The sequence below is a fragment of the Pristiophorus japonicus genome, chromosome 15, assembly GCF_044704955.1.
Source record: "Pristiophorus japonicus isolate sPriJap1 chromosome 15, sPriJap1.hap1, whole genome shotgun sequence".
NCBI classification, from domain to species: Eukaryota; Metazoa; Chordata; class Chondrichthyes; family Pristiophoridae; genus Pristiophorus; species Pristiophorus japonicus.
Genome location: NC_091991.1, coordinates 1,952,521 through 1,965,832, shown reverse-complemented (window position 1 = coordinate 1,965,832; position 13,312 = coordinate 1,952,521). Strand labels below are relative to the sequence as shown.

Sequence of the window (13,312 nt, the reverse complement as noted above, 5' to 3'; positions counted from 1 at the left end):
GCGGGTCAGGCAGCATCTGTAAAGAGAGAAACAGAGTTAATATCTCAGATCAATCACCCTTCCTCAGAAAATCTATCAATTTCAGTTTTGACATTTTCAATTGACCGCCAGCCTCAACGGTCCTCTGGGGGCGAGAGTTGCAGATTCCCACTGCCCTCTGTGTGAAGAAATGCTCCCTGACATCATCCCTGAGTGGCCTGGCTCTATTTATAAGGTTATTGGCCCTTGTTCAGAACTCCCCCACCAGAGGAAACCATTTCTCTCTCTACTGTTGTGTCCTTGGATGCTCTAATAACGACTCCACGAGGCAATGTTGTACTTGAACTGTAGTGACCTGAGTCCTTTATTAGTTAACTCCACAGAAACATAGAAAATAGGTGCAGGAGTAGGCCATTCGGCCCTTCAAGCCTGCACCACCATTCAATATGATCATGGCTGATCATTCAACCTCAGTACCCCTTTCCTGCTTTCTCTCCATACCCGCTGATCCCTTTGGCCGTAAGGGCCATATCAAACTCCCTTTTGAATATATCTAACGAACTGGCTTCAACAACTCTCTGCAGTAGAGAATTCCACAGGTTAACCACTCTCTGAGTGAAGAAGTTTCTCCTCATCTCAGTCCTAAATGGCCTACCCCTTAGACTGTGACCACTGGTTCTGGAACTCCCTAGCGACGGGAACATTCTTCCTGCCTCTAACCTTTCCAATCTCGTCAGAATTTTATATGTTTCTATGCGATTCCCTCTCATTCTTCTAAACTCCAGTGGATACAAGCCCAGTTGATCCAGTCTTTCCTTATATGTCAGTCCTGCCATCCCGGGAATCAGTCTGGTGAACCTTCGCTGCACTCCCTCAATAGCAAGAACATCCTTCCTCAGATTAGGAGACCAAAACTGAACACAATATTCCAGGTGTGGCCTCACCAAGACCCTGTACAACTGCAGTAAGACCTCCCTGCTCCTATACTCAAATCTTCTAGCTATGAAGGCCAACATGCCATTTGCCGCCTTCACCGCCTGCTGTACCTGCATGCCAAGCTTCAATGACTGATGTACCATGACACCCAGGTCTCGTTGTACCTCCCCTTTTCCTAATCTGTCACCATTCAGATAATATTCTGTCTTGCTGTTTTTGCCACCAAAGTGGATAACCTCACATTTATCCACATTATACTGCATCTGCCATGCGTTTGCCCACTCACCTAACCTGTCCAAGTCACCCTGCAGCCTCTTAGCGTCCTCCTCACAGATCACACCGCCACCCAGTTTAGTGTCATCTGCAAACTTCGTGATATTACATTCAGAGTGAGGATCACACCCGGTGGCCTGCCTTTTATACGAGGACAGGCACACCTGTACAGGTAACGTACAAGTCTCCCACTGCGGTGGCCTCTGGCGGCACACCTTGTGATAGTGCCAACAGTGGACATGTTGGATACATGACATCTACTGACTCAACAACTCCTTTCACCATCCTAAAGACCTGAATTAGATCACCCACCCCTTAATCTTCTACATTCAAGGCAATAACTCCTGGCTAGCATTAGTGCCAGGCCACTTGGGGTGTGTCGGGACCTTAAGCTGGGAGAGTAAGTCCATGTTCAGGGCCTGAGAGGGGTGGGATGAGACCCCTGGCAGAGATAGTCTCACACCACCTGAACACGGACCTGTGCAACGCAAAACAGTGAGAGAAATGTGACGTGGTTTCGACATCTCATGTTAGGCTTTATCCCACGGAAGTCGGTGGATTCTGGTGGAAGTGGGGGCAGAGATTGCGTGGTATAGAAAGTGAGTGGGTTTACAGTTCACCAGCGCACAGTCCGTGTCATCTCCAAGATAGGCCTCCATCGCCTGAGAGAGTAGGAGAGGAACTTTGCGGTATTTTCTGTCTCGCTCAGGAGATGACATGGCTGCAGGGGCTCGGGGTTTGTCGGAAGTATTCCGTCACAATGTTCCAGGCAGCAGGAGTGGTGGGCAGGCCTGCAGGACCAGCTGCTCTTTACCTGCCCCTCGATGTCATACATTCGTGCATCGTGTATCAGACCTGACCCAGACCCTAACCCTACCCCGACCCCTACCCCTAACCCGAACCCTAATCACAACCCTAACCCTATCCCTGACCCTGACGCTAACCCTGACCCTGAACCTAGCCCTGGCCCTAACCCTGACCCTAACCCTGACCCTAACCCTGACCCTAACCCTGACCCTAACCCTAACCCTAACCCTAACCCAAACCCTAACCCAAACCCTGACCCTAACCCTGACCCTAACCCTGACCCTAACCCTGACCCTAAACCTAACCCAAACCCTAACTCCGAGCCTAACCCTAACCTTAACCCTCACCCTGAACCTGACCCTAACCCTAACCCTAACCCTGACCTTGACGCTGACCCTAACTCTAACCCTGACCCCGACCCTAACCCAAACCCTAACCCTGAGCCTAACCCTAACCCTGACCCTGACCCTAACCCTGACCCCAAACCTAACCCAAACCCTAATCCCAAGCCTAACCGTAACTTTAACCCTGACCCTGACCCTAATCCTAACCCTAACCCTGACCTTGACGCTGACCCTAACTCTAACCCTGACCCCGACCTTAACCCTATCCCTAACCCTAAACCCTAACCCCGACCCTAACCCTAACCCTGACCCTGACCCCGACCCTAACCCTATCCCTAACACTAAACCCTGACCCCGAACCTAACCCTAACCCCGACCCTAACCCTATCCCTAACCCTAACCCTAACCCTAACCCTAACCCTAACCCTGACCCTGACCCTGACCCGACCCTAACCCTATCCCTAACACTAAATCCTAACCCCGACCCTAACCCTGACCCTAACCCTGACCCTAACTCTAACCCTAACCCTCACCCTAACCCTAACCCTAACCCTAACCTTGACCCTAACCCTAACCCTGACCCTAACCGGTGAATAATTGGGGTGTGTGCACTGGAGATCCCCAATGTCATTTCTCAGTATTTCTGCCTCTGTTCTAATATTGTAACAATTCCCAAATTAACAATGTCATATAATAGGAGAAAAAATGGCATCGTCACACATTTGGTATTTTGTTGTGTCTCTCGGGACATAAACAACAACAACAACTTGGTATTTATATAGCGCCTTTAACATAGTAAAACGTCCCAAGGTACTTCACAGGAGTGTTATGAAACAAAATGTGACACCGAGCCACATAAGGATATATTAGGGCAGGTGACCAGAAGCTCGGTCAAAGAGGTAGGTTTTAAGGAGTGTCTTGAAGGAGGAAAGAGAGGTAGAGAGGGGGAGAGGTTTAGGGAGGGAGTTCCAGAGCTTGGGGCCCAGGCAGCTGAAGGCACGGCCACCGATGGTGGAGCGATTACAATCAGAGATGCTTATGAGGGCAGAATTAGAGGAGCGCAGACATCTCGGGGGGTTGTGGGGCTGGAGGCGATAGGGAGGGGCGAGGCCATGGAGGGATTTGAAAAAGACAATTAATAACACCAACACCAACAACAGCACATTCCTGTGTGTTTTTTTGCCTGGTACTCTAAGCAGGAAAAGGGAAACCATAATTTTCACAGTCCACATCCTTCCTATGGGCACTCGTACAATGCACCGTCAGCACCGTGACTGACAAACCTCAAACAACATGCACTTCGCAAACTTCCTCATTGCATTGCTAAAGTCATAACGCTAAACATGGGCCACTGACCTCACACTAAACTTCCCAGGGCGAACACGGGACTTGATTTACACAGTTTCTCTTAATCGCTTCTCGCATCCTTCAAAAATTAGGATCAAGATAAAGAAGCATTGATGGATCGTCCTTGATGTTCGTTGAAACACATTTAACTGGGCTGCAACGGCAATAGGGCAATACAGCTTTCGGATTTGATCCAAAGCTAAGAAGATGCAGCGTACATCTGGAGTCAGGACATGACGTGACTCTGATGTGAAGCAGAGCAAGACTCCATGGACGGAGTGTTCTCACTCCCGCTGGCTACGGGGTCAGGTCAGGCCCTGTCCCCAACACTACAATTATAGTGTGTATGCAACCCTAAAGGAAAATAATGAGGCTCAAAGGAAACTATAATTAGGACAGAGTACCCAGAGTTATAGGAGCATACTCAAACACTCTCATTCCCTGTCTGTTTTACTTTTGTTCATCCGCTGCTGAAGCCCTCATCCGTGCCTCTGTTACCTCCAGACTTGACTATTCCAACGCACTCCTGGCTGGCCTCCCACATTCTACCCTACGCAAACTGGAGGTGATCCAAAACTCAGCTGCCCGTGTCCTAACTCGCACCAAGTCCCGCTCACCCATCACCCCCATGCTCGCTGACCTACATTGGCTTCCGGTCCAGCAACGCCGCGCCATCAAAATTCTTGCCCTTGTGTTCAAATCCTTCCATGCCCTCACCCCTCCCTATCTCTGTAACCTCCTCTAGCCCCACAACCCCCCGAGATCTCTGCGCTCCTCTAATTCTGCCCTCTTGACCATCCCTGATTATAATCGCTCCACCATCGGTGGCCGTGCCTTCAGCTGCCTGGGCCCCAAGCTCTGGAACTCCCTCCCTAAACCTCTCCGTCTCTCTACCTCTCTTACCTCCTTCAAGACGCTCCTTAAAACCTACCTCTTTGACCAAGCTTTTGGTCACCTGCGCTAATTTCTCCTCATGTGGCTCGGTGTCAAATGTTTTGTCTTATAACGCTCCTGTGAAACGCCTTGGGACATTTTAGTACATTAAAGGCACTATATAAATACCAGTTGATGTTGTTATTGTTTTTAGTTACCTCTTGTGTCTCTTCATTAGGATAACCAGCTAAGATTTCGCATTTCTGGAAATAACAAAAAGGCCCGAATCCTAACGGGGAATATCATTGCCTCCAATGGCCTGATACACATTATTGATAAAGTGATGGATGGTATCGAACCCACAATCAAGAGCAGCAAGGAGGTAACATTGCAGACCTGCTTTGTATCGTGTGTAACTGTGGAAACCACATTCCCTCCGTCTATATGCTTTACTATGTGTTGGTCTAACAGAATATCGGTCTCTGAGTGGGAGGCAGATAGTCCACGTTCAGCATGGACATTATAATGGGGACAGTAGCTCGGTGATTGTGGGGCTGGGCGAGCGGACCTGAGGTTGTGAGTTCATGATCACACCGTGACAAGTAATGAATCTGATCATATCCGAGCCGGCACCAGGAACCGATCGGGAAAGCTGCTGGACTGTCGTGAGCACCCAACCGGTTCACTAATGTCCTTCAACCCACCCAACTAAAAAAACACAATAAACTAGTTCATGTGGATTCTTGCATCATCTGATCGAAACTTTGGTTTTCCCTTCCTGGGAGTATACATGCATTTATTCAATCCTATTCTGAACCTCTGAAATCAGCTTCAGTTTATGAATCTGACTAGTGCAGTGTTTGCATTTTTAATCCCCGGGCATCCTTCATCCCCGGGCAAAGTAACTCCATTTCAGGAACGGTAACATCGTGGCAATGTTACTGGACCAGTAATCCCGAGGCCTGGACTAATGATCCCAAGACATGAGTTCAAATCCCACCATGGCAGCTGGGGAATTTAAATTCAGTTAATTAAATAAATCTGAATTTTTTGAAAAAATACTAATCAGTAATGGTGACCATGAAACCATCCGGATTGTTGTAAAAACCCATCTGGTTCACTAATGTTCTCTAGGGAAGGAAATCTGCCACCCTTACTCGGTCTGGCTGATATGTTTCTCCAGACCCACAGCAATTGTCTTAACTGCCCTCTGAAGTGGCCCAGCGAGACACTCTGTTGTTCAGGGGCAAATAGGAATGGGTAAATAAATGCCGGCCTTGCCAGCGATGCCCACATTCCAAGAACAAATTAAAAAACATTTTTTAATCCTGTCACCCCTATCTGCACATGATTCCAGTCCCACAGTAAGCGATTGACACTGCCCGCAAGGTGACTAAGGATGGGAAATAAATACTGGATAACAAGTGTCATTCACACCCCAGGATTAAATTACAAAACGCCTGGATGATTCTTGAAGGGAAATTGGGCAGGAGGATTGCATGCCCGTTAAGAATCCCATCCAGTTTCCCGTCCATTGACTTAAGTAGACAGATAATCTGGTGAGCTCTCTGTCTGATTTTCCGTTCGCGACCAACTCGTGTAGGAACCTAGGAGCAGGGGGAGGCCATTCAACCCCTCGAGCCTGCTCCGCCATGCAATCAGATCATGGCTGATCTGTATCTTAACTCCATCTACCCGCCCTGGTTCCGTAACCCTTAACCCTTGGCCGAACAAAAATCTACCACTCTCAGTTTTGACATTTTCAATTGACCCTTGGCCTCAACAGCTTTTTTTTGCGGGGGTGGGGGTGGGGGAGGGGAGAGAGTTCCAGATTCCCACCACCCTTCATGTGACGTCACCCTTGAATGGCCTAGCGCTAATTTAAAGGTTTATGTCCCCTTGTTCTGGACTCCCTTTAATCCCCTTAAGCATCTCAATTACATCACCCCTAAATCTTCTATATTAAAGGGAATACAAGCCTAGTCTACGCTACCTGTCCTCGTAATTTAAGTTTCAACTGAACAAAAGTGGAAAATTGGCCCCAACTTTAGAGCTTACGTTCTCCTGCTCTGCAAGCAATGTTGGCAAGGTTTGGTTTCTGTGCACATTAAGAGAGTTACGTTTTTTCCCTCTTCCCCTCAGAAAATGCTATACACAATAATTTCAGAAAATGCAAAGTTCAAGAGGTACATGGAATTACTACAGGTAAGAGTCAGTAACACATGGCACCACAGGTTTCGGGAAAGAACAGATAATGAGAGTCTTTAAAGGCCCTTTCACACAATATACATTGCTGTCGGCTTCCCTCAAAGGCATGTCAGAACTGTACGGACAGCTGCAGCCCGTTAATGACCGCGTTAAAAATAACTCTAGAAATAACTGAGCCCCTACCCAGCTCGGTGAACGAGGAGTTGTGGCGGCTCTATCTAGGTGTTTCCTTGTTTTACTAACATTCTCTTTTTATAACCAGAAATGTGACCTTGCCCAGCTCCTGGAGACTGCTGGGCCCTTTACGGTTTTTGTCCCAAGCAGCAATGCTCTGGATGGCATGGAGGATGGGATCCTGGATTTCTTGCTTTCAGCGGAGGTAACAAAATGGTCGTTTTCCGACACGTAGATTATTGTGCCGGTAATACATAACTCTCTGCCGGCGGTTTGTTGGTGGAGTAGGATACAGATAGGCGTTTTGGTAGGAGCACCATTTTCACAGAACCAGTTGATTCCACCGGTTTAGGAATCAGACACACCGCAACAATTTTTCTCACCCCTCGGAGTTGTTTAATAACTTGATTAAAATGAGATGGTTGAGAGGTCACTGTTCAGAGAAGGTTCACTAGGTTGATTCCGCAGATGAGGGGGTTGACTTATGAGGAAAGGTTGAGTAGGTTGGGCTTATACTCATTGGAATTCAGAAGAATGAGAGGTGATCTTATCGAAACTTAAGATAATGAGGGGGTTTGACAAGGTGGATGCAGAGAGGATATTTCCACTCATACAGGAAACTAAAACTAGGGGACATAGTCTCAGAATAAGGGGCCGCCCATTTAAAACTGAGATGAGGAGGAATTTCTTCTCTCTGAGGGTTGTAAATCTGTGGAATTCTCTGCCCCAGAGAGCTGTGGAGGCTGGGTCATTGACTATATTTAAGGTGGAGATAGACAGATTTTTGAGAGATAAGGGAGTGAAGGGTTATGGGGAGCGGGCAGGGAAGTGGAGCTGAGTCCATGATCAGATCAGCCATGATCTTATTGAATGGCAGAGCAGGCTCGAGTGGGTCAGGTGGCCTACTCCTGCTCCTATTTCTTATGTTATTATATTCTTGTATCAGGTGTCTTATGTCATAAAGTGCTTATTTTGGGGTCTAAGGCATGAAATGTTGTGGGTTCAAGTCCCACTCCAGAGACTTGAGTACATCATCTAGGCTGACACTCCCAGTGCATTACATGGGGGAGTGCTGCACTGTCGGAGGTGCTGTCTTTTGGATGAGACATTAAACCGAGGCCCATCTCCTTGGTTAGGTGGGTATAAAAGATCCCACGGCACATTGGACTCACAGCTCTCCCATGGTCCTAACTGAAATTTATCCCTCAACCAACACTTCCAAAAACAGATTCATTCATCTCATTGCAGTTAGTGGGGCCTTGCTGAGCTCAAATTAACGGGTGCATTGAAGTGCCTTTCATGACCACCAGATGTCTCAAAGTGCTTAACAGTCAATGAAGTACTTTTGAAGTGTAGTCACTGTAAAAAACAAGTGATTGCACATGGTAATTCATTGGCTGTGAGGTACTTGGGGGTGTTGTGAGGATGTGAAAGGCACTATATAAATGCAAGCTCTTTTCTTAATGGGATGGTGCCCCCAAGGCCACGTGCATGCAGTCAATGGCTCCTTGCACCCTTAGAAAGCCCGCTTTCCTGGCAAACCCACATGCTCACTCATCCTGTTTCTCCCTGGTCATCGGGAAGGTAATGAAGTTCATTTGAAGGGTGTAGGCAGCCTGTGTGACGTCGCAGATGCAGTGATGTGCTGCAAATTGTGAGACACTGCACATGTCCCCTAATGCAGCCTGGAAGGAGCCGGAGGCATAGAAGGTGAGTGCCACGAATGTTGGATGAATAATTGTGAGCAACATGCCCTCTGTCTGTCAGTGCGTCTTTCTGCCGACAGCAGGAGCTTGAAACGTGCTCCCTTCTATCTGAGCATGTGTTTGTTCTGTTTAATGTTTGTGATGTTAGTAATATCATTTCACTCTTGTTCAGGGCAAACAGAAGCTTAAGGAATTGGTGAGACATCACATCATTCCCACAACTGAGGTTAGTCCTTTGTTAATCGGGGAAACAACTCTAAAAGTACAGACCGCTGATACTGGAAATCTGAAATAAAAACAGAAAATGCTGGAAATCTCAGCAGGTTAGGTAGCATCTGTGGAGAGCAACTGAGTTAATGTTTCAGGTCGGTGACCTTTCATCAGAAGTGGAAAAATTTGGAGATATAACAGATTTTAAGCAAGTACCGGGTCAGGGAAAGGGTGGGAGCGGAGGCAAGAACAAAAGGGAAGGTCTGTGATAGGGCAGGAGGCGGAATGGGGAGGGGCCACCAGTAAATAGGGGATAGGGGAGGGGCCACCAGTAAATAGGGGATAGGGGAGGGGCTCCAGTAAATGGGGCATAGGGGAGGGGCTCCAGTAAATAGGGGATAGAGGAGGGGCTCCAGTAAATGGGGGATAGGGAAGGGGCTCCAGTAAATGGGGGATAGGGGAGGGGCACCAGTAAATGGGGGATAGGGGAGGGGCTCCAGTAAATGGGGGATAGGGGAGGGGCTCCAGTAAATAGGGGATAGAGGAGGGGCTCCAGTAAATGGGGGGGAAGGGACTCCAGTAAATGGGGGATAGGGGAGGGGCTCCAGTAAATGGGGGATAGGGGAGGGGCTCCAGTAAATGGGGGATAGAGGAGGGGCACCAGTAAATGGGGCTAACTTGCAATGACGTTTGTGATCGAAGGAAGGTCAGAATGTTTTCATGGGTTAAATATAGAAATAAGGAGCTTCCCCTGACGGCTGAGTTGGTCGATGCTGGGCGTCGCAGACTAGAAAGGTTGGAGGTCCATGTTGAGTTGACTGGTCGCCGGTCAGGATAGCAGTAATAGTGCTAAGAGCGGAGTTGGGACCCGAGGCCAGTATACCTGCGGTAACCAACCACCAAAACGTGAGCGGCTGGAGAGAGCGCGGAAAAGCGCAACAGAGCCTGCGCAGGGAGAGCAGCGAGCGGGAGCTGGAGCCGAGGGGCCGGGGGTCCGGGGTACAGGGTCAGTATTCTATGGACAAATACACCACACTGACAAACAGGGAGAGAGGACCTGAGTGAGGGAGGGAAGGAGGGGGTCAGTAGGAATATGTGTGTGTTAGGCCCATGAAGCAGAGCTTGGTCTCCAATCGGCTTGGATCCTCTTGCCATTAGACCAAGACCTTGCTCCGTCAAGCCCCCATGGTAGTTGGTGTGCAACGGCCACCCCACGTTAAAAGAAATCCACGCACAGGCATCTTCCACCCTTTAAAATGAAGTTCGCGACCTGGCCCACGTTGGTTTCATCAGTCACCTTAGAACTTATATTACTGTGGAAGTAAGCCATCCTCTGCTCCGGGGGGCTGCCTAAGAAGAAGAAGGAGGAAAGCAGGAGAGATTAAATGACAAAAGGGATGATGGTGCGAGGCAAAAGGAGATGGTAACGGGACAGGTAAAGGAGTGCAGCGAAGGTTCACCAGACTGATTCCCGGGATGGCGGGACTGACCTATCAAGAAAGACTGGATCAACTGGGCTTGTATTCACTGGAGTTCAGAAGAATGAGAGGGGACCTCATAGAAACGTTTAAAATTCTGACGGGGTTAGACAGGTTAGATGCAGGAAGAATGTTCCCAATGTTGGGGAAGTCCAGAACCAGGGGACACAGTCTAAGGATAAGGGGGAAGCCATTTAGGACCGAGATGAGGAGGAATTTCTTCACCCAGAGAGTGGTGAACCTGTGGAATTCTCTACCACAGAAAGTTGTTGAGGCCAATTCACTAAATATATTCAAAAAGGAGTTAGATGAAGTCCTTACTACTAGGGGAATCAAGGGGTATGGTGAGAAAGCAGGAATGGGGTACTGAAGTTGCATGTTCAGCCATGAACTCATTGAATGGCGGTGCAGGCTAGAAGGGCCGAATGGCCTACTCCTGCATCTATTTTCTATGTCTATGTCTATGTCTAAAAGGTGGGTGTAGAGGAGGTGTAAAACTCACGGCCTGAAAGGGTGGTAGAGGCAGAAACCCTCACCACATTTTACAAGTACTTGGATGTGCCCCTGAAGTGCCGTAACCAACAGGGCTACGGCCGAGAGCTGGGTAGCTCTTTGTCGGCCGGCACAGACACGATGGGCCGTGCTGTAAATTTCTCTGACTCTCTGATTCTAAATGGCAACAGCAGAATTATTGCCATCACCTGCCGTCTGAACAAAGGTGGCCATGGTCTGAAATTGTTGAACTCAGCGTTGAGTCCGGAAGGTTGTAAAGATGAGGAGCTGTTCCTCGAGCTTCATTGGAACAGCATGGGGCCCGAGGTCAGAGAGGTCGGAGTGGGAAATGCACAGAGGGTATGGAAGTAGGAGGTCTGGCAAAATGGGAGAAAAAGAAAACTTGAGGGTCAGGTGTGAAATTAAAACATGAAAAACACAGCGTGGGGACAAGCTTCAGCCCAACTGGTTCACCCCTTTCCATCTCACCCTATCAGCAAACCCTTTTATTCCTTTCTCCCTCATATGTTTATCTCGCTTCTTCTTAAATGCATCGATACTAGTCGCCTCAGCTACTCCCTGTGGCAGCGAGTTCCACATTCTCACCACTCTTTGGGTAAAGACATTTCTCCTAAATTCCCGATTAGATTATTAGTGACTATCTTATACAGGCAGAACCTCCCTTATCCAGAACTCCCTTATCCAGAACCACCCCTTGTCCAGAACCATTCCCGGCCACCGGGTGGTGCATGCGCAGAACTCCGACATGAATAAATTGAAGTCCTTCCTCACTGCCGACTCCTGCAATCGCTGGCCTGACCCCACGATTTACCGCCCCCCCTCCCCCCACCCCACTCCCCATGATCTCTCTGCCGCACTCCCAGCCCCAGGCCAGCCAGCCCCTATATCCCCTGGCTCAGCACCTGTACCATCCAATTTAACGTGACCACTCCTCATTCAGAGAAATCCCTTATCCAGAACAGACCAGGTCCCGAGGATTCTGGATAAGGAAGGTTCAACCTGTATTGACGGCCCCCTAATTCTGGTCTCGGCCGCAAGTGGAAACACCTTCTCGACATGTAAAGCCTGAACTTGCTGGAGCCAATGTCAGACTCGTGGGTAACAGGGTGGCTGGGGGAAAAGACCTAACACGGAAATCCCACGGGATTGGGGCTGGAGTGCCAGTTTTATGTAAGACCCAATGTTACCCGCCATTGACGTCAGCGGAGAGTAAAATTGGGTGGGGTGTAAAACCAGCGATGCTCTCTGTAATGTATTTGCTTCATGGGTTCTTTGCTTAAGAATCCATAGCAACACATTGCTATTATTAACTAGTTGATTTATTAGCAAAGGTTTAACAATCACACGACACATTACCAGTTCATCCACCAGGCTCACAACCACCTGCCCCATCGCGGATCCCCCGAACCCAACTGGCTGGGGTTTTATTGAGTCATGTGAACATTACATGACTGGCTAAGCCACTCACAATGCAACAGCTCTACAAACCTGAGGGCATCCTCACTGGGGCATACATTACAATCCCTGTCCCGTTGGTTTCCCGACAGGCGGGTGTAATGTCTGCAGCTAGGAGGATGCTCACAGATTGTGGAGCTGTTGAAACCAAATTTTTATTTGAACCATAATACCTAAAGTTCAATTCGTTTAAGTTTGTCGGTTTTAGTGCCCTCCCCCTTTTAGCCAGGGGGAACTTGTATAATTTGTGTTTCTGGTGCCCTCAAAAAAAAAACAAGGGGGCACTTGAAAGTTTTTGGAGTGTGCCCCCCTTTAATCAACAAAATAGTTGTAGAGCTGTTGAGTTGGGAGTGGATTAGCCAGTCACATAATATTCACAAGACTCAATAAAACCCCAGCCAGTTGGGTTCGGGGGATCTACGATGGGGCAGGTGGTTGTGAGCCTGGTAGATGAACTGGTAATGAGTCGTGTGATTGTAGCAATGTGTTGCTATGAATTCTTAAGCAAAAAAACCCATGAAGCAAATACATTACATTGGGATCGACTAAAACTGCTTGCCCAGTGACCGTTCGTGGGGCTTGCATTGTGCTGCGTTGTGTACAAGGCCAGTGAGGGAGAGGTCAGAGTGGGAATGGGAGGTTGGAGTTAACTCTGCTGGACAGAACGCAGGAGTTCAGCAAAACAATCTCCCAATCTGAATCTGGTCTCCCCACTGTAGAGGAGGCCGAGCATTGAGCAGTAAATCCAGTATGTTAGATTCGAGGAAGTGCAAATGAATGGCTCCTCATGCTACTTTTCCTTTGTGTAAACCAGCTGGAAGTTTCGAGTCTTCTCTCTTCACCCAACATCCTGAGCCTAGCAAACCAACTGGTGGGACTGAATGTCAGCCACAGCGTAAGTAGAACCTCAACTCACTAACGAGGCCTGAACTCACTTGCACTAAATCAGCCCATTTTGTTACAGTCTTTAGTTTATCACAGAAGGTTTGTGAAGAAACAATACAGGATA

At 48.4% G+C, this 13,312-nt stretch overlaps 1 protein-coding gene across 1 annotated transcript in view; it reads left to right on the top strand.

Moving 5' to 3' along the window:
• The window catches only part of LOC139281369 (stabilin-2-like), a 244,136-nt gene that overhangs the window by 56,443 nt on the left and 174,381 nt on the right, over positions 1-13,312 (top strand). Inside the window, exons 13-17 of the mRNA XM_070901523.1 lie at positions 4,798-4,941; positions 6,702-6,764; positions 7,030-7,146; positions 8,820-8,873; positions 13,118-13,198. Coding sequence (XP_070757624.1) covers positions 4,798-4,941; positions 6,702-6,764; positions 7,030-7,146; positions 8,820-8,873; positions 13,118-13,198 — 459 coding nt within the window. The remainder of the gene's footprint in view (positions 1-4,797; positions 4,942-6,701; positions 6,765-7,029; positions 7,147-8,819; positions 8,874-13,117; positions 13,199-13,312) is intronic.